The 20,287-nt window shown below is 44.9% G+C and overlaps 1 protein-coding gene across 1 annotated transcript in view; it reads right to left on the minus strand.

The window, feature by feature from the left end:
* The window catches only part of SMCHD1 (structural maintenance of chromosomes flexible hinge domain containing 1), an 838,152-nt gene that overhangs the window by 53,201 nt on the left and 764,664 nt on the right, over positions 1–20,287 (minus strand). Inside the window, exons 43-44 of the mRNA XM_063923554.1 lie at positions 16,622–16,731; positions 15,687–15,757 (exon numbers count right to left, since the gene is read on the minus strand). Coding sequence (XP_063779624.1) covers positions 15,687–15,757; positions 16,622–16,731 — 181 coding nt within the window. The remainder of the gene's footprint in view (positions 1–15,686; positions 15,758–16,621; positions 16,732–20,287) is intronic.

Here is a 20,287-nt window from a genome sequence, read left to right on the forward strand (position 1 = left end):
TACATTGCGGCAGGCAGATTCCCCCTTTTTACACACTACGGCAGGCTCCCCGTTTTTACACATTGCGGCAGGCAGATTCCCCCTTTTTACACATTGCGGCAAGCAGATTCCCCCTTTTTACACATTGCGGAAAGCAGATTCCCCCTTTTTACACATTGCGGCAGACAGTCCCCCTTTTTACACATTGCGGCAAGCAGATTCCCCGTTTTTACACATTGCGGAAGGCAGATTCCCCCTTTTTACACATTGCGGCAGGCAGATTCCCCCTTTTTACACATTGCGGCAGGCAGATTCCCCCTTTTTGCACATTGCGGCAGGCAGATTCTCCGTTTTTATACATTGCGGTAGGCAGATTCCCCCTTTTTACACACTACGGCAGGCAGATTCCCCGTTTTTACACACTGCGGCAGGCAGATTCCCCCTTTTTACACATTGTGGCAAGCAGATTCCCCGTTTTTACACATTGGGGCAGGCAGATTCCCCGTTTTTACACATTGTGGCAAGCAGATTCCCCGTTTTTACACATTAGGGCAGGCAGATTCCCCGTTTTTACACATTGCGGCAAGCAGATTCCCCCTTTCTACACACTACGGCAGGCAGATTCCCCCTTTTTACACATTGCGGCAAGCAGATTCCCCCTGTTTAAACATTGCGGCAGGCAGATTCCCCCTTTTTACACATTGCGGCAAGCAGATTCTCCCTTTTTACACTTTGTGGCAGACAGTCCCCCTTTTTTGTAGGAAAGAAAGAAAAAGAAAGAAAGAAAGAAAGAAAGAGAAAGAAAGAAAGAAAGAGAAAGAAAGAGAAAGAAAGAGAAAGAAAGAGAAAGAAAGAGAAAGAAAGAAAGAGAGAAAGAAAGAAAGAAAGAAAGAGAAAGAAAGAAAGAAAGAAAGAAAGAAAGAAAGAGAAAGAAAGAAAGAGAGAGAAAGAAAGAAAGAGAGAGAAAGAAAGAAAGAAAGAGAGAGAAAGAAAGAAAGAAAAAGAAAGAAAGAGAGAGAAAGAAAGAAAGAAAGAGAGAAAGAAAGAAAGAAAGAGAGAAAGAAAGAAAGAGAGAAAGAAAGAAAGAGAGAAAGAAAGAAAGAGAAAGAAAGAGAAAGAAAGAAAGAAAGAAAGAAAGAGAAAGAAAGAAAGAAAGAGAAAGAGAAAGAAAGAAAGAAAGAAAGAAAGAAAGAAAGAAAGAAAGAAAGAAAGAAAGAGAAAGACAGAAAGAAAGAGAAAATAAGAATTTACTTACCGATAATTCTATTTCTCGTAGTCCGTAGTGGATGCTGGGGACTCCGTCAGGACCATGGGGAATAGCGGCTCCGCAGGAGACAGGGCACAAAATTAAAAGTTTGACCACTAGGTGGTGTGCACTGGCTCCTCCCCCTATGACCCTCCTCCAAGCCTCAGTTAGGATACTGTGCCCGGACGAGCGTACACAATAAGGAAGGATTTTGAATCCCGGGTAAGACTCATACCAGCCACACCAATCACCCTGTACAACTTGTGATCTGAACCCAGTTAACAGCATGATAACAGAGGAGCCTCTGAAACGATGGCTTCCAACAATAATAACCCGATTTTTGTAACAATAACTATGTACAAGTATTGCAGACAATCCGCACTTGGGATGGGCGCCCAGCATCCACTACGGACTACGAGAAATAGAATTATCGGTAAGTAAATTCTTATTTTCTCTGACGTCCTAAGTGGATGCTGGGGACTCCGTCAGGACCATGGGGATTATACCAAAGCTCCCAAACGGGCGGGAGAGTGCGGATGACTCTGCAGCACCGAATGAGAGAACTCCAGGTCCTCCTTAGCCAGGGTATCAAATTTGTAGAATTTTACAAACGTGTTCTCCCCTGACCACGTAGCTGCTCGGCAGAGTTGTAATGCCGAGACCCCTCGGGCAGCCGCCCAAGATGAGCCCACCTTCCTTGTGGAGTGGGCATTTACAGATTTTGGCTGTGGCAGGCCTGCCACAGAATGCGCAAGTTGAATTGTGCTACAAATCCAACGAGCAATCGTCTGCTTAGACGCAGGAGCACCCAGCTTGTTGGGTGCATACAGTATAAACAGCGAGTCAGACTTTCTGACTCCAGCCGTCCTTGAAATATATATTTTTAAGGCTCTGACAACGTCCAACAACTTGGAGTCCTCCAAGCCGCTAGAAGCCGCAGGCACCACAATAGGTTGGTTCAGGTGAAACGCTGATACCACCTTAAGGAGAAACTGAGGACGCGTCCGCAGTTCTGCCCTGTCCGAATGGAAAATCAGATATGGGCTTTTGTACGATAAAGCCGCCAACTCTGACACTCTCCTGGCCGAAGCCAGGGCCAGTAGCATGGTCACTTTCCATGTAAGATATTTCAAATCCACCGATTTAAGTGGCTCAAACCAATGGGATTTGAGGAATTCCAAAACTACATTGAGATCCCACGGTGCCACTGGAGGCACAACCGGGGGCTGTATATGTAGTACTCCTTTGACAAAAGTTTGGACTTCAGGAACTGAAGCCAATTCTTTCTGGAAGAAAATCGACAGGTCCGATATTTGAACCTTAATGGGCCCCAATTTGAGGCCCATAGACAATCCTGTTTGCAGGAAATGTAGGAATCGACCGAGTTGAAATTCCTCCGTCGGGGCCCTCCTGGCCTCACACCACGCAACATATTTTCTCCAAATGCGGTGATAATGCTGTGCGGTCACTTCCTTCCTGGCTTTAATCAGGGTAGGAATGACTTCTTTCGGAATGCCTTTTTCCTTCAGGATCCGGCGTTCAACCGCCATGCCGTCAAACGCAGCCGCGGTAAGTCTTGGAATAGACAAGGACCCTGCTGAAGCAGGTCCCTTCTTAGAGGTAGGGGCCACGGATCTTCCGTGAGCATCTCCTGAAGTTCCGGGTACCAAGTCCTTCTTGGCCAATCCGGAGCCACGAGTATCGTTCTTACTCCCCTTTGCCGTATAATTCTCAGTACCTTGGGTATGAGAGGCAGAGGAGGGAACACATACACTGACTGGTACACCCATGGTGTTACCAGAGCGTCCACAGCTATTGCCTGAGGGTCTCTTGACCTGGCGCAATACCTGTCCAGTTTTTTGTTGAGGCGGGACGCCATCATGTCCACCATTGGTCTTTCCCAATGGACTACAATCATGTGGAAGACTTCTGGATGAAGTCCCCACTCTCCCATGTGAAGATCGTGTCTGCTGAGGAAGTCTGCTTCCCAGTTGTCCACTCCCGGGGATGAACACTGCTGACAGTGCTATCACATGATTTTCCGCCCAGCGAAGAATCCTCGCAGCTTCTGCCATTGCCCTCCTGCTTCTTGTGCCGCCCTGTCTGTTTACGTGGGCGACTGCCGTGATGTTGTCCGACTGGATCAACACCGGCTGACCCTGAAGCAGAGGCTTAGAGCATTGTAGATTGCTCTTAGTTCCAGTATATTTATGTGAGAGACGTTTCCAGGCTTGACCACACGCCCTGGAAGTTTCTTCCTTGTGTGACCGCTCCCCAGCCTCTCAGGCTGGCATCCGTGGTCACTAGGACCCAGTTCTGTATGCCGAATCTGCGGCCCTCTAACAGATGAGCACTCTGCAACCACCAAAGCAGAGAGACCCTTGTCCTTGTCGACAATTTTATCCGCTGATGCATCTGCAGATGCGATCCGGACCATTTGTCTAGCAGATCCCACTGAAAAATTCGTGCATGGAATCTGCCGAATGGAATCGCTTCGTAAGAAGCCACCATTTTTCCCAGGACTCTTGTGCATTGATGCACAGACACTGTTCCTGGTTTTAGGAGGTTCCTGACGAGTTCGGATAACTCCCTGGCTTTTTCCTTTCGGAAGAAATACCTTTTTCTGAACAGTGTCCAGAATCATCCCTAGGAACAGCAGACGTGTCGTCGGGATCAGTTGGGATTTTGGAAAATTCAGAATCCACCCGTGCTGTTGGAGCACTACTTGAGTTAGTGCTACTCCGACCTCCAGCTGTTCTCTGGATCTTGCCCTTATCAGGAGATCGTCCAAGTAAGGGATAATTAATACGCCTTCTCTTCGAAGAAGGATCATCATTTCGGCCATTACCTTGGTAAAGACCCTGGGTGCCGTGGACAATCCAAACGGCAGCGTCTGAAACTGATAATGACAGTTTTGTACCACGAACCTGAGGTACCCTTGGTGTGAAGGGCAAATTGGGACATGAAGGTAAGCATCCTTGATGTCCAAGGACACCATAAAATCCCCTTCTTCCAGATTCGCTATCACTGCTCTGAGTGACTCCATCTTGAACTTGAATTTTTGTATGTACAGGTTCAGAGATTTCAGATTTAGAATAGGTCTTACCGAGCCGTCCGGCTTCGGTACCACAAATAGCGTGGAGTAATACCCCTTTCCCTGTTGTAGACGGGGTACCTTGATTATCACCTGCTGAGAATACAGCTTGTGAATGGCTTCCAATACCGTCGCCCTGTCTGAGGGAGACGTTGGCAAAGCAGATTTTAGGAACCGGCAAGGGGGAGACTTCTCGAATTCCAACCTGTAACCCTGAGATACTACCTGCAGGATCCAGGGGTCCACCTGCGAGTGAGCCCACTGTGCGCTGAAATTCTTGAGGCGACCCCCCACCGCCCCTGAGTCCGCTTGTAAGGTCCCAGCGTCATGCTGAGGCCTTTGCAGAAGCCGGGGAGGACTTCTGCTCCTGGGAAGGGGCTGCCTGCTGCAGTCTCTTACCCTTTCCTTTGCCTCGGGGCAAATATTGGAATCCGCATCGCCTGACCACTGTCGTGCCCATAGACTTCTTCTGGCAGATATGGACATCGCACTTACTCTTGATGCCAGAGTGCAGATATCCCTCTGTGCATCTCGCATATAAAAGAATGCATCCTTTAATTGCTCTATAGTCAATAAAATACTGTCCCTATTCAGGGTATCAATATTTTCAGTCAGGGAATCCGACCAAGCCACCCCAGCACTGCACATCCAGGCTGAGGCGATTGCTGGTCGCAGTATAACACCAGTATGTGTGTGTATATACTTTTTTAGAGTATTTTCCAGCCTCCTATCAGCTGGATCCTTGAGGGCGGCCGTATCAGGAGACGGTAACGCCACTTGTTTGGATAAACGTGTGAGCGCCTTGTCCACCCTAGGGGGTGTTTCCCAGCGCGCCCTAACCTCTGGCGGGAAAGGGTATAACGCCAATAACTTCTTTGAAATTAGCAGTTTTTTATCAGGGGTAACCCACGCTTCATCACACACGTCATTCAATTCCTCTGATTCAGGAAAAACTACAGGTAGTTTTTTCAGACCCCACATAATACCCCTTTTTGTGGTACTTGCAGTATCAGAGATATGCAAAGCCTCCTTCATTGCCGTGATCATATAACGTGTGGCCCTACTGGAAAATACGTTCGTTTCTTCACCGTCGACACTAGATTCGGTGTCCGTGTCTGGGTCTGTGTCGACCGACTGAGGCAAAGGGCGTTTTACAGCCCCTGACGGTGTTTGAGACGCCTGTACAGGTACTAACTGGTTTGCCGGTCGTCTCATGTCGTCAACCGACTTTTGCAGCGTGCTGACATTATCACGTAATTCCATAAACAAAGCCATCCATTCCGGTGTCGACTCCCTAGGGGGTGACATCACCATTACCGGCAATTTGCTCCGCCTCCACACCAACATCGTCCTCATACATGTCGACACACACGTACCGACACACAGCAGACACACAGGGAATGCTCTGATAGAAGACAGGACCCCACTAGCCCTTTGGGGAGACAGAGGGAGAGTTTGCCAGCACACACCAAAGCGCTATAATTATATAGGAACAACCTTATATAAGTGTTGTTTCCTAATAGCTGCTTAAATATATATAATATCGCCAAAAAATGCCCCCCCTCTCTGTTTTTTACCCTGTTTCTGTAGTGCAGTGCAGGGGAGAGCCTGGGAGCCTTCCTAGCAGCGGAGCTGTGTAGGAAAATGGCGCTGTGTGCGGAGGAGATAGGCCCCGCCCCCTATTCCGGCGGGCTCTTCTCCCGGTTTTTCTGAGACCTGGCAGGGGTGAAATACATCCATATAGCCTCATGGACTATATGTGATGTATTCTTTTTAGCCAGAAAGGTATTAACATTGCTGCCCAGGGCGCCCCCCCCAGCGCCCTGCACCCTCAGTGACCGCCGGTGTGAAGTGTGCCTGAGCGCAATGGCGCACAGCTGCAGTGCTGTGCGCTACCTCATGAAGACTGAAAAGCCTTCAGCCGCCGGTTTCTGGACCTCTTCTTACTTCGGCATCTGCAAGGGGGTCGGCGGCGCGGCGCCGGTGACCCATCCAGGCTGTACCTGTGATCGTCCCTCTGGAGCTAGTGTCCAGTAGCCTAAGAAGCAAATCCATCCTGCACGCAGGCGAGTTCACTTCTTCTCCCCTAGGTCACTCGTTGCAGTGAGCCTGTTGCCAGCAGGACTCACTGAAAATGATAAAACTATCAAAACTTTTACTCTAAGCAGCTCTTTATGAGAGCCACCTAGATTGCACCCTGCTCGGACGGGCACAAAAACCTAACTGAGGCTTGGAGGAGGGTCATAGGGGGAGGAGCCAGTGCACACCACCTAGTGGTCAAACTTTTAATTTTGTGCCCTGTCTCCTGCGGAGCCGCTATTCCCCATGGTCCTGACGGAGTCCCCAGCATCCACTTAGGACGTCAGAGAAAGAAAAAAAGAAAGAGAAAGAAAGAGAAAGAAAGAGAAAGAAAAAAAGAAAGAGAAAGAAAGAGAAAGAAAGAGAAAGAAAGAAAGAGAAAGAAAGAAAGAGAAAGAAATAAAGAAAGAAAGAATTATACTTACCCTCTCCGCTGGCTCAGGCTCCTCAGTGCAGCGTCAGACGATTCCCGGGCAGGAGAGAAGGAGGTGGAGGAGGGAGCCGCAGCAGCGCTGTGTTATTGGTGGAGGCGCTGCTGCTGCTGCCCCTCTGCTTCACTATAGGCTGTTCTCGGAAGACAGCCTATAGTGAAGCAGAGGGGCAGCAGCAGCAGCGCCTCCACCAGTAACAAAGCGCTGCTGCGGCTCCCTCCTCCTCCTTCTCCCCCGTATCGCTGCTCCTCTCCTCTCTGGGCGGCTGCAGCGCACAGCGGCATGCAATGAGTCAGTTTGACTCATTACATGCTTTGGGCCCCTGGACAGAGGCGGGCCCCAGTGCAACGCACTGGTGGTAGTTCCGCCTCTGGGTGAGATGCAGTAATATACAGCATAGATATGCAAAGGTGAGAGTGACATGGCAATATACACTGATGAACACACATAGATGAGTGTGAGAAACAGTAATATATAGTCTACATAGGGGGTAATTCAGACCTGATCGCTAGGGTGCGTTTTTAGCAGCATTGCAATCAGATAGTTGGCGCCTACAGGGGGAGGTAGATAGGTTTGTGCAGGTGTGCGATCGCATTTGAAGTAGAGCTGCACATCTCTGCTCAGCCCAGGACTTCCTCTTTCTCTGCGATGTAATCCTGCTGATCGGGGACAGAGCTGACGTCAGACACCCTCCCTTAAATAGGCTGGTCCCACCTGCGTTTTCCGGACACACCTGTAAAACGGTCAGTTGCCACCCACAAACGGCCTGAACTGTCAATCACCTTGTGATCGCCCGTGCGATCACTTTTTTCGCACCATCCCGTCCTACGCGCAGTCGCATTGCGGTGCATACACATGCGCAGTTCAGATCTCATCGCCCGCTATGCGAAAACGCACAGCAGTGATCAGTGATACAAATCATAATTCCACCGTGTCCTCGCTAATATAGCGGACACAAGTGAGCAATGTAGCCCAGGACACAGAGCAACTGCACAACCAATTACAGAACTGAAAAGGCAATAATAGTAGAAAGATTATACTCATCAATCCACTGGCAGTTGTAGAAGAGAGTAGCAAAGCTGAGACTTGCATCAGTACACCGAAACTGATCAGCAAGCATGGGGAATGAGAGGAGGAACAACTTTCTCTTCTTCCCTGCAGCAAGGTAGCCGGTACTAACTGCTGTGCACAGCACAGGGGAGAACATGACACATAGGGAGAGTGACACAAAAAAATACACTAATCTGCCAATCCAGAGGCTGTAGATGAGAGGAGCCCATTGCTGCATGTCAAATGATACACAGTAACTATGATTGTACTGCTGAAATTTGGAGGGGAGACCAGCACCCAAAGCTCCGCCCCTCCCTTAGTGCATTCACTCTTCGCAGAGATGATACTCTCGTATACCCTCCAACTTTACCTTTTTGTACATGTACTGTTTTTAGTGTTTCCCATTACAATGGTAGCATATGGGGCGTGCCGCTTAGCCACGGCCCCCTTACCCATGACCACGCCCCTTTTCCAATTTTGTACCGTTTTTTAGTTGGGTAGTGTTGGAGTATACGAGTAGTATATGAAGTAGCCAGCCACACATGTCTGTGCATTTACTGCAGTGAGCCGCCATATGCAACCCAGAAAGATGGCGCCAGTCACATGCACTCTATAAGCAGCACACAGTACCTAACTAAAAAGTAAACAAAAAAATGACAAATAAAGTGAAATCATTTAGCTACAATAACGGCTGCACAGCCTCTTACAACGTGCACCACTACTCCATCATGGACATAATGAAGACTGGAATTCTGGGGTTGCAGGTGCGAGGATCTTATAATTTAAAGCTATAGTATTGTTTACGTGCTAACTCCTCCAGCCAACCTGTAGTCCCATGGTCCGGTGTTCCCCAGCCTTGCTGAAAGAGAAATTAAGAACACAGAGCATATTATACTTTACATTACATAAATGTGTCAAAGAAGAGCCTATCTAAAATATTTGTGGAGGATAATTATATATTTGAAAAAAATGACAAGCACATAATGAAGCAGTAAAGTACTGTATGTTGAAAAACAAAAAATCTACTATATAGTAAACTCTGTAACCTCTCTGCAATGAGAGATGGACACTTGGGGGGGAGCCTTTAAACTTTGTGGGACTGGAAAACTTGCAACCACATGGGCCTGGTAGATAATTTTGGTAACCCACTGAGCAACAGTATGCTTAGAGGCTGGCAAGCCTGTTCACTGAAAATCAAACACAAAAATTTCTTTCAATTTAGCTCATCACAAATCTTTATAACTCTTTCTATAGCTAAAGAATGACTGGACTCCCCTTCATCTTGAAACTCTTGAAACAAATAAGGAACTACAGTTTCCGGATTAAAATGGAAAGTCGAAATGATTTGGGGGGAAATGACGCTACTAGACTGCAAATTATAACAGAGACTGATGGCCTATCCAGATAGGTGGGAAGCAGTTAAAATACAGCCAGTTGGGATCCTGGCGGCAACAATACAGATGCCGGAATCCCAACAGGGGGTGAAATGCCACTTCCGGAATACCAATAACACCGGCTATTCTCCCTCTGTCCACGACACTATAGAGGGAGAATATAACCTGTGGCAAGCGCAGCGAGCCACCATCCTTGCAGCATTGTGAGCGCAGTGAGCCGATAAGGGGCTTTCTAGCGCTCGCCCAGAGCCGGCCCTAGCCAATTTGATGCCCTAGGCAAAATTTTGTCTGGTGCCCCCTAGCTCCGCAGCTAGTTCTGCATCTGTACCTGCAACACTCAGGTAGTGGGGCCCACCGGGGGGTTACCCTGTGGGCCAGTTCAACTCTGCACAATGCCACACAGTAATGACCATAATACATATAATTCCACACAGTAAAGGAACCTTACACATATGCCCCACATTAGTAATGCCCATAATACACATAATGCCACACAGTAATGCACCTTACACATATGCCCCACATTAGTAATGCCCATAATACACATACTGTATACTGCCACAGATACTGCCATACTTGCTGGTTATACAAAAAGATCAGTATCAAACATGTAGAAACTGTCCATTCTCTTCACTATTCAGTGTGTTTGCTGGTGTCTGTTACTCCCGTTAACTGCATGCCCTTTACTTTATACTGCGGGAGTGATATGCTCTGCCCTCCTGTCTGATGTGTCCGAAAGTCACGCTGCACTGATGTTTCATATAGAAATAGCACAATGCAACTTGCTGACCACAGTGCTGGGTGGCAGGGGAATTTTACGGCATGGACTGACTAGGAAATAAAGTGTGGGGAGAACACTGTCCATGTTATGTCCCTGCAGACATCTGGGAATTGTACAGGAATAAGGGACACACACAGGATGGCAGGGTCCCCCTCCCCCATGTGCACAAGCAGTATAGGTGATGTCAGGTTTCAGTGAAGCAGTCTTCCAAAATACACGTGTTATCATAAGAAGCCATCCAGTAATAACCTTATATAGTCATTGAAAATGTCACAGGTCCAGGAATTGCATTTACGGGGCTTCTGCTGTCTGTCTGAGGTCTCACAAGTCAGGGGCATTCAAGCATGTCGGAGGAAGTTTAAGGCACAGTGTGCATTTTTTTTGACAAATGTAAACAGCAGTGTATACAAGTACTGATTGAATACATTTGGAAAGTAACAGTTAGTTTGCGGACTGTCCCTCTCAGCATGAGATACTGCAGGGACATGCTTGGATGCCCCTAAACATGCTTGAATGCCCTAGGCAAATGCCTAGCCTGCCTATAGCCCCACTGACGGCATTCTGTCGGATAGAATCCGCTGTCAGGATCATGACAGCCGGGATCCTGTCTGCCGGCAAATAATACATATCCCAGATAGGCACATGCAGGTAAGCATCTTTTATGTCTAACGATACCATAAACTTCCTCTACTGCATTCCATGAATGAAAGACCTTAAAGATTCCATCTTGAATCAGGCTACCAGATAGTGCAGAGTCAAAGATTTTAGATAGGCCTGAAGGATCTATCTGTCCTCTGGATCAAAAAAAAGATTTGCATAAAATGCTATCTGTCTTTGATCTCTGCAAATAGTGAAAATATTGCCTGCTGCAAGCAATATTTCAAAAGCAGAATTCAAGGCAAGATGCTTATTGCATTTGTTTGAAACACCATCTGCTTGCCAATTCCTGAACCACAAAGCTCTACAAACAACCACTGCCACACCTGGGACATGAGCATCCAGCTAGCAGCATTAACTGCTGCCTGACCCAGATAGATGAAAGCCTCAATCACCATATCAGCAAGGAATATTAACTTTGCTCTTGGCAATCTGGACTGGATGCCATCCTCACCTGACTTTTTCAGCTTTAAACAGCTTTGCTTCCCTAGTCAGATGCCAAAAATGGTACAACATTCAGGGGGATCGTTAAGTAATGGATGATCCCCTGCGCTCCAACTACCTCTGTAATGAAGGTGATGCAGTCAGTTGAAATGGCTTTCCTGTACTTAAACGGTGGGGGTTCTATGTCCTAGAAGAGTGTCGCCCCGTAACCCCCAGTTGCTTAAACTTACCCTTCTTCTTCTTCGGTGATGTCTCGAATGGATGCTGCCAGGTGCGTACTCGTTCCTTCCCGTCCCGGTCATTGATAGAGATGAGGGCTGGTGTGTGCTGGCCCGCACACCAATGGCTGCACTGACCGGGAACACCAGCGGCCGCGGGACTTCCGGATACCGGCGGCCTCGCGAAAGTGCACGGTCCCCAGTGTCTCACAGCGCTAGCCGTTCGCTCAACTCTGCTCGCCTGGAGAGGCGACTTGGGGGTCTATTCATGAAGTGAGCCTGTGGAGAAGTTGCCCATGCTGATTGGTTGACATGGGCAACTTCTTCACTGGCTCACTTCTCCACCCTTTTCACGACTTCATGAATAGACCCCTTGGAGTGTATTTGCGGAGGAGCGGCTGGTGCTTGTATGTGTGGTCTGCTGTGAGTATCAAGTTCCAACGCATTTCTGCCTTGTCTGGCCTTCTTCTGGGAATGGTGTATAGGGTCACTGACCATGTTTGATGTTTATATAGGTCACCATGCTCTGTTTCCATTGGTTGGGAGATAACTCTATTTGCCATTGGGTGTGAGGTGAAACAAAGTGATACATGGCCAACCCTCTACCTGTATGCTCCATATCGTTGTTCTAACAGTATGAACCTACAGGGAATGATTTCAATGGACACACTGAACACTAAAAAAAAAAATCAATAGAATAAAATAAAGTGAAGATAAAATAAATAAACATAAATTGATGATCTGCATCTGTAACATCTGATGCGTATACTGATAAATATAAACTATTACTTATGTGTGGTAATTGCATATAATACTTGCGTTTGGTATTAGGAACAACCAGATATTGTAACTGGGTAATTACATATGACTTTATTACTAGAGGTCTATGAGGTAATATTTAGTTTGGGTGTCTTCATGATTACTCCTAATTAGTGTCTGTAATGCCCGGATAAAATATATTAACTGGGTAGAGGGGGATGAACCCTCGGTAATGGACCAGTAGCCATGATGTATAGTGGGCTTTTCATATTGTTTGATAATGGTTCTCAGTTCTTGTTGTTGGTACAGTCTAGGGTTGAGTCTGGTGGTTCACGTAATCTGTGGTATGAAGACTACAAAGATTGATTGTGTTAGTGATGCTAGTAGTTAATGTGTGATATGATTATCATGTTTGTTGATATGATGTCATGTTATGTTACATATGCACACATGATGTAATATTTGGGATGGTCGTGATAATGTTATGTTGTTCTTAAAGTTATATGTTCAATGACTATACATTACTTCTCCCTATATGCGGATGACATTTTTTTTGTTTACATACAGTATGATGGATTGAGTCCCCGTGTGGTAAATGTCTTTAGTTCATACATCCATCTGAGCTCTGCTTTGTTGATTTTGTATGTGAAATCACCTCCTCTCCAGTTTGGTGTTACTTCTCTTATGCCCATGAATTTCACTGAGCTTGGGTTACTGTTGTGGAAATCTTTAAAGTGTTTTGACAGATTGTGTTCTTCTAATCCTCTCTTAATGTTCCTTACATGCTCCTCTATGCGGATTTTAAGCGACCTTGTAGTTCATCCTTACATATTGCTTCTAGCAAGCACATTTTACGAGATATATGATGCCTTTGCTGTTGCATGTTATTCTATTTCTTACTTTTTATTCTTTGTTCGTGGTTGTGGACATGAACTGGGTTGTTTGTTTCGTGCTCCTAGCCTTTATGTTTGTACATCCTAAACACGTCCCACAATGGTAGAAACATTCTCTTGGTCTTGGCCTTGCCTGACTGAACGGGTTCAGTATGATTTACCAACGGTCGGCATGCTGACCGTCAGTAGACTGACAACGGCATCCCGGCCGTCAGTATGCCAGCAGCGGGGTAAGCGCAAAGAGTCCCACTGCGGGCTCGCTGTGCTCTCCATGCTGCGGGCTCGGTGGCTCGCCACCGGTTCTATTCCCATTTTATGGACACCCACGAGTAGGAATAGCCCTTCTGAGCTTGGATTCCGGCTGTCAGTATTGTCAGCAGTCGGGATTCCAGCATCTGTATCCTGACCGACGGGAACCCGACTGCCGGTAAATTAACTGCATCCCGACTGAACAGGTGCTGAAAACATTTATTTTTGCAACATGGAGATAGAGGGGTGCCCAAACATCTCTCTACAAAGGACACCTGCACCAACCACTGGATGGAGCGGTGTAACCTCCTGTGCCCAAACAGGCTCTAATGGCCCCCTTAGACCTATCGCCCCCAAGGGGAATCATATGTCAATTGGTTCTTATTGGCCATCAAATTCTATGTTTGATACTAGTTCAGAAGGAAATCAAAAAGAGGGGAAGTAGAAACTTGGTCTTCTGTAACACAAGCCATACAAACAGCTCCTGGATCAGACTTTACGGTTAAAAACTTAGCCTGGTATTTAACGCAGGAAAAATATTTGGCTACCACCTACTCTGGTTTAGCCTTGGGAGAGCATTCCCCTTTTATATTTAATTACAAAAGTAGGGTACAAGGGAACTCAAGTATTCAATAACCAACCAGCTCCCTCAAGATACTGCAGAAAAGCAAGGAAAACATTTTTTTTTGCCACTAAGCCCGTAGGGTTTGAAAATGATTCACCAGCAGCCAGATACAAAAGCAAGCAACGGTGTTCGGAGGGAGATCTTCTTATGTCAGATATACTGTAATTTCAAGCCAAATCAAGAGGAGTCTATAGGAAACTCCTTCACCTGGATCCAGCATAAGGAAAGCTCTACACAGCCCCCTTTGCCTAGTGAGGGTAGCCCATTGTACGCTGATCCTTGACTCCCCCCACCCCACCCCCGTGTGATGTGTTTCCGGACACAGCAGGAAGCCGTGGTCGTCCAATGGCACTGGAGATACTATGTAATGTTGGAAGCTGGCGTCACCATCGGACTGCTTACTGGCCCGCTCCAAGTGTCTCCAGTGGCCACCATGAGTTACCAAAATGAAAAGGATTTTTGAAATGTAACACCAAAAAATCATCCTGTAGCAGCTGGTACCTGACCACTTGGCTGGTTAGGCAGTCAAAATAAAAATCTCATGCCAGTATGGTCATATAGGGTTTTGAAGGGAATTAGCTCCAAAGAGGATTATTTTAAGTGACAAGTTTGAAAGTACATAGGCTCCTCCTTCACTCATTATCTCCACCACCACCTTCCCCCTAAAGTGGAAAAAATTACCAAAAAGTATGACTATTACACTAATCAACACACATTTTATTGCCAATCACGTTAGAGCAATCATGTGGTAACTTTGTGATACGGATTCTGAATATATAAATTTTGCTACTGTAGATTGGCTCTAATTTTTGAGATACATGGACGAGAAACAAGAAAAACACAATAGACAATGCAAACTACTCAACAGCCAATTGATTGTGGCTGATCACTTCTATGTGGAAGAGGAATATCTTAGAATGATCTGAGAGAGATCACCTGAATATTTGTGTCTCTCACCTTCCAGAATGTTCCTGTAGATTCCCATATGCACGCGTTATGGCTAAGTTACCTATTAATACAGGCTATCTATTAGAGACAATTCGAAAAAACTACTTTTGAATTTAACAACCCCAAAATACCCTAAATTCGTTCAAATATCCTTGGCAGCTAAACATTTTTTTTTTTCTTTTGTGCTGTATTATTATTAAAGACAAGGAATTTGTCTGAACATTATTTGGACTGTAACGGATAATGTATATAACCTTAAAAAAAAAAAAGTGGTCTGTAAATTATTTACTAATATAAAAGTCATATGTTTATAGTTGCAATTATATAAATTGTGAACAGAAAAGTTTTGCAGCCAGTTTTACCTTGGTGGCACAATTAAGCAGTCATAAGACTATCAAATTCCAGACCCACCCACATAACCTTCAAAGCTTCCCTATCTAATTACATCCTCTCTGTACAGTACACATAACCTCACATATTTTGTCTTTCTTTACTCTCTCACCCTCCAGACCCTTAGCCAACATTGCTGGGTGGTCATATCATACAACCCATTAAGAACCAAGCAATCTGGTGGACCATTATGCAATAGGTAGCATCTATCCTTGTGTATCAATGCCTATTACCTTATAGATTGTAAGCTTGTGAGCAGGGCTTTCCTACCTCTATCTGTCTGTGTGTTTTTGCCCAGTTTTGTTCTATTACTGTTGTTCTAATTGTAAAGCGCAACGGAATATGCTGCGCTATATAGGAATCTGTTAATAATAATAATATGATTGTTTTATGTATGGTGTAATATTGTGAAATTATTCATTGTAACCTGCTGCAACTGACGTTCGTACCTCCTTTCTGTATGCATTAGCTGCATCTAGGTTATCCAGAAGAACTGTATCGCCTAAAAGCATCCCGAAAACTGAAAATAAACAAAAAAACAAATTGAAAGATAATTAGAACCTCTGTAATTCTATTTTATCTAATGATATTTTAAAATATAAAAATGTGGTAAGCAGAGAATGTCATTAACATGTATACGTACATAGTAGATAGCTAACTTCAATTATAATATAAAATTGCAAATTTAGGAAACAATTTATAATTGTAATACAAACGTATGTGTAATTGTTTTTGTCTGATCAGATACTGTTGTATGTAGGTAAGGGGAATTGACAGCAAGGACTTCATCACACCAGTATATTTCATCGGTGTACTGGCCAAGCCACTATGATACGTTTTGGTATGATACTGTATATTTTTCAAAACACAAGTGAACAGATACTGGTAAAACAGGTTAATTGTGCATTTAATTGGAGAACAATATAAGATATTACGTTTTAAAAAAGGTCAGTGTCAAAAAATCTGCTTTCCTTTCTACCTTATCAGAGTTTTGTGTGTGTGTGTACACCTGATGGGTAATACACATGGCAATTTGAATTTCAGAAACTTGTGAAAGAAAGCACAATGCTTTTACCAAAGTGCACAGTTACAGTACTTGCTTTTTCTTGCTTTATTCCCAACTCAGAATCAGGCCCAATATGCTATCCTGTCACTTTATTGCAATCTGTTGCTTCACTTTAACTGCTATTTAAAATCAAATGGTTGCTCTCCACACTTATCCCAACTACTTTCTGGCACTTGTACTGTAAACTCACTCAGGAGCAGAGTACCAACATGCCAGTGTCTTGAACTCCAGTAGTTTTCATATTCCCTGATTAACTAACCTAGTGGTGACAAAATGAAATTTACGTTACACAAACATGCTCAATAATTGATCTTTTACCTGTTTGACAGTGTTCTTTGTTCCCTGGGAATTCAAGGAGATCTCTGGCAAATACTGGATTACCAGTAGCATCAAAGCAGCTCTTTCCATTACGTATGTGTGGTAAAGGCCTGAAAAGACATTCAAGATTGCTTTTCAGTTATCACACATGGAAACACTGATCACTGGAAATGTATATACTGTATGCAATGAAGATACTGCAAAATCAAACCAAAACCTAAACTAATCATTGTAAAACTCTTTTGTTTGAAACCTGTGATAACTGCTGCCCTAGCACGATACTAGGCCACAAGCAGCCCTGTACCTCTGAAGGGCCGTATTCACGGGCAGATGTGGGAGAGATGTGTGCTGAGCGTGCGGGGGAGACGCTCATTTCACCCAGCGGGTGAAATGAGCGACTTGCTAGATTGAGCCTGCATGCAGGCCAATCTAGCACCAGCGACAGCGACGCACGGGTCTGCGCATCGCTATCGCTGCGGGGGGTACACATGGAGAGAGCTTGCTGAAAATCTAAGCAATCTAGTCAGATTGCTTAGATTATCGCATCGTGAGTACCCCCCTTAACTGAGCTAAGGATAAAGACTGATCAAAAAGAAAGAAGACACAGCAACTAGTCTACACAAATTATGTGTTGATCATGAGGTCTAATGCATGGAAAACTTTTGCATGTAAAAATGACAGCCTTAAGTACAGGACGCTGGAGTTTGAAAAGCATCATAAGCACAAAATCTCGAATACTATAAATAAATATAGTAGTAAGATGGAAGGATAGTAAAAGTCAAAGCTTTGGTGATACAGAAACACAGATTTTAGGGTAAGAAAGCACTTTCTAAGTAGTGTAGTGACTAGACCGTATCTTTAGTTTTACTCATTGAAAATCGTAAAGGTGGGTACACACGGCATGATGTGTCACTGGTCGACACATCGTGCCCGGCGCGGGAGGGGGCGGCATCGGCAAGTGCATACACACTTACTGATACCGGCAACGATGAACGGTGTCGCGCGCGGGGGGGGGTCTGGAGCGGGGGCATGCTGCATTTGGCAGCAGGGCATCGCTAATGACAGCCCCAGATCTTCTTGCATCTTCAAAAGACATGGGGCTGTCGCTAGCGATCTGCGGGTGACCGCAACGTCATTGTCATCGTTCATACACACTGAACGATTTGAACGATTGCTCATTCCCATCGATCAGGAATGCCGACATCGTTTGTCAAATCTATTCCTGTGTATGCACCTTAAGACATTGATGTGTAAAGAAGAGGAATCACATATAAACCTGTAGCAATTGTCATGGATTTGTAAGAGGACGTTTCCTATCTACATCCTGTTGGAATATACTAATGCAGACTCATATAGTCCTTATGTGTTAGTCGATGTTGGTGCAAGGAAAGGTAAGTGGAAACAGCTCAAAAACAAAAAAGGCATTTGAATAAGAGAATGCCTGAGTAACTTACTTTGTATCTATATAATTGTGAGAATAGGTTTTCATAAGCAGTCTGCAGCTAATGCTTGGTGCATTTCTTCTATGGTGCAAGTAAGAGGTTCTGTGATACATTCTGAGTTTTGATCTCCAAATACTTTATTATTTTGGTTCTCCCACTGTTTGGAATTATGACTATCCTCTAAGCCAGGCTTTTACAACCAGTGTGCCGCGACCAGTTGCAAGGTGTGCCGCGGAGCCAGAGCAGCTTCCTGCACCTTCAGAGTGAACTGTTGGCCCGGGCTCTTCTTAGAGGATCAGTCGTGCTCCGGCCATGACCTATGCCTTGAAAACGTGCTCCGGCCATGTCTCACCACCCAGCCAACCCACCCGCCTGCATACACATCTTCCAGTTCCTGCCTGCAAACACAGCTTTCCTTGCCCACCCACATCCACACCTGCCCGACCGCCCGCTGCTCAGTATTCGCAGAACTTCAATATGAACAACCCCCGCCACTGAGTGACAGGGAGGAGGACAGCTGATAATGTTTGTTACTTTATTTCTCCTCTGGGGAACAATAGGATTTCAATAGAATTTATGTGGGGAGAATAAGAATTTATGGATTTATGGGCAGAACAATGAAGATAATTCATGTGGGGAGCAATAGGATTTATGTGGGGAGCAATGTGATTGTTTTTTCGGTGTAGGCCAATGTATGTGTGGATTTTTTTTTTTCCACTGTGAGGGCCAATGTGTGTGTTTTGCTTTTTTTTCTGTGGAGAGCTGATGGTGTGCCTTGGCAATTTAAAAAAAAAAAGGTTGAAAATCAGTGCTCTAAGCAAATTCACTTTACAAGTAGTGGTGGATGGCTTACTATATATTTTCATTTACTGTACATGCAACGGAGACTTCTGTCATTTAATTATTAATTTACAAGCAGGTATTTTAAAATGTATTTTAGCTAAAGATTGAATGTTAGAAACGGTACTTGCTCCAGTTCTGTATTAAAGCCTGCCCTTGCAAGCAGATTTTGATACTTGTAAATTAATTGAGCAATTTGCCTGGTATTTTTAATATATTTTTAAAACATCCAGCTCACTCAATTTTATTTACTTCCAAAAATGAGGCCAGACTATATAAATAGAAGACATTTACAATAAGACATACTGTATAATAAAAAGTGCAGCACTGAATTACTAGCACTACAAAATACAGTATTTTTCATATACAGGACTGTTATGCCTTGCAGAACTTTTCACTAAATGTTTTCTACTTTGTAGGGCTATCAACTTAATAGTGAAAAGAGGGGAGATACTTATAAACTGAAGATAGTTCAGATGTACTGTATAGAGAACAAACATGGTTTGTTGATAATTAAAGAAAAAAATGTGGTTATCACACTTGAGAAAAAATGCTGTTAGAAATAAGGAACACTTATTGGGCGTTTTTGGTTTTAACCACAAAAAAACTTACTGACCTTGTGCCCAATTTTGGATTACCATGAGTATGCACGCTCCCACTATATTCGTTATGGTAAGAACTTAACGTTGATAACAATAGTTCTCCTAAGTCCACAGGAGCCACAGGATAACATTGGGAAATGATGACGCGACAGTGGGTTTGCCCCAAATGTCAAAGCTTTTGGACTCCCAGCATGCAACGGGCCCATCTATATATCCCCGCCTCCTTGCTCAAGCAAATCAGTTGTCTTACCAAAGCTCAAGGCAGGAGCATCATAGAGAGCCCTAATCAGGCGAGATGAACACATATGCACACCCTTCCATACAAGAAGGAAGAGGTTAGCGAGTGAAAGGATCCTCAAATCAGGTGCGTCAGGGTGGGAGTCCTGTGGACTTAGGAGAAATAACATTATCAATGGTAAGTTCTTACCATAACAAATATTTCTCCGGCAGGGTCCACAGGTTACCCACAGGATAACACTGGGATGTCCCAAAGCAATTTAGTGGTGGGGACGCTCCTGATTGGACAGAAGAATCCTTCGCCCGAATTCAGCGTCATGAGAGGCAAAGGTATCAAAGGTATAATGTCTAATGAATGTGTTAATGGAAGACCATGTGGCTGCCTTACATATCTGTTCTGCTGAAGCACCACGTTGTGCTGCCCATGAAGGACCTACCGTATGAGTAGAGTGAGCCGAGATATTAGTCGGAACAGGGAGATCAGCTTGAGAATATGCTTCTGAAATTGCCATCTGAAGCCACCTTGCCAGTGTCTGTTTATCAGC

This window comes from Pseudophryne corroboree, chromosome 5, assembly GCF_028390025.1.
Source record: "Pseudophryne corroboree isolate aPseCor3 chromosome 5, aPseCor3.hap2, whole genome shotgun sequence".
Lineage (NCBI taxonomy): Eukaryota > Metazoa > Chordata > Amphibia > Anura > Myobatrachidae > Pseudophryne > Pseudophryne corroboree.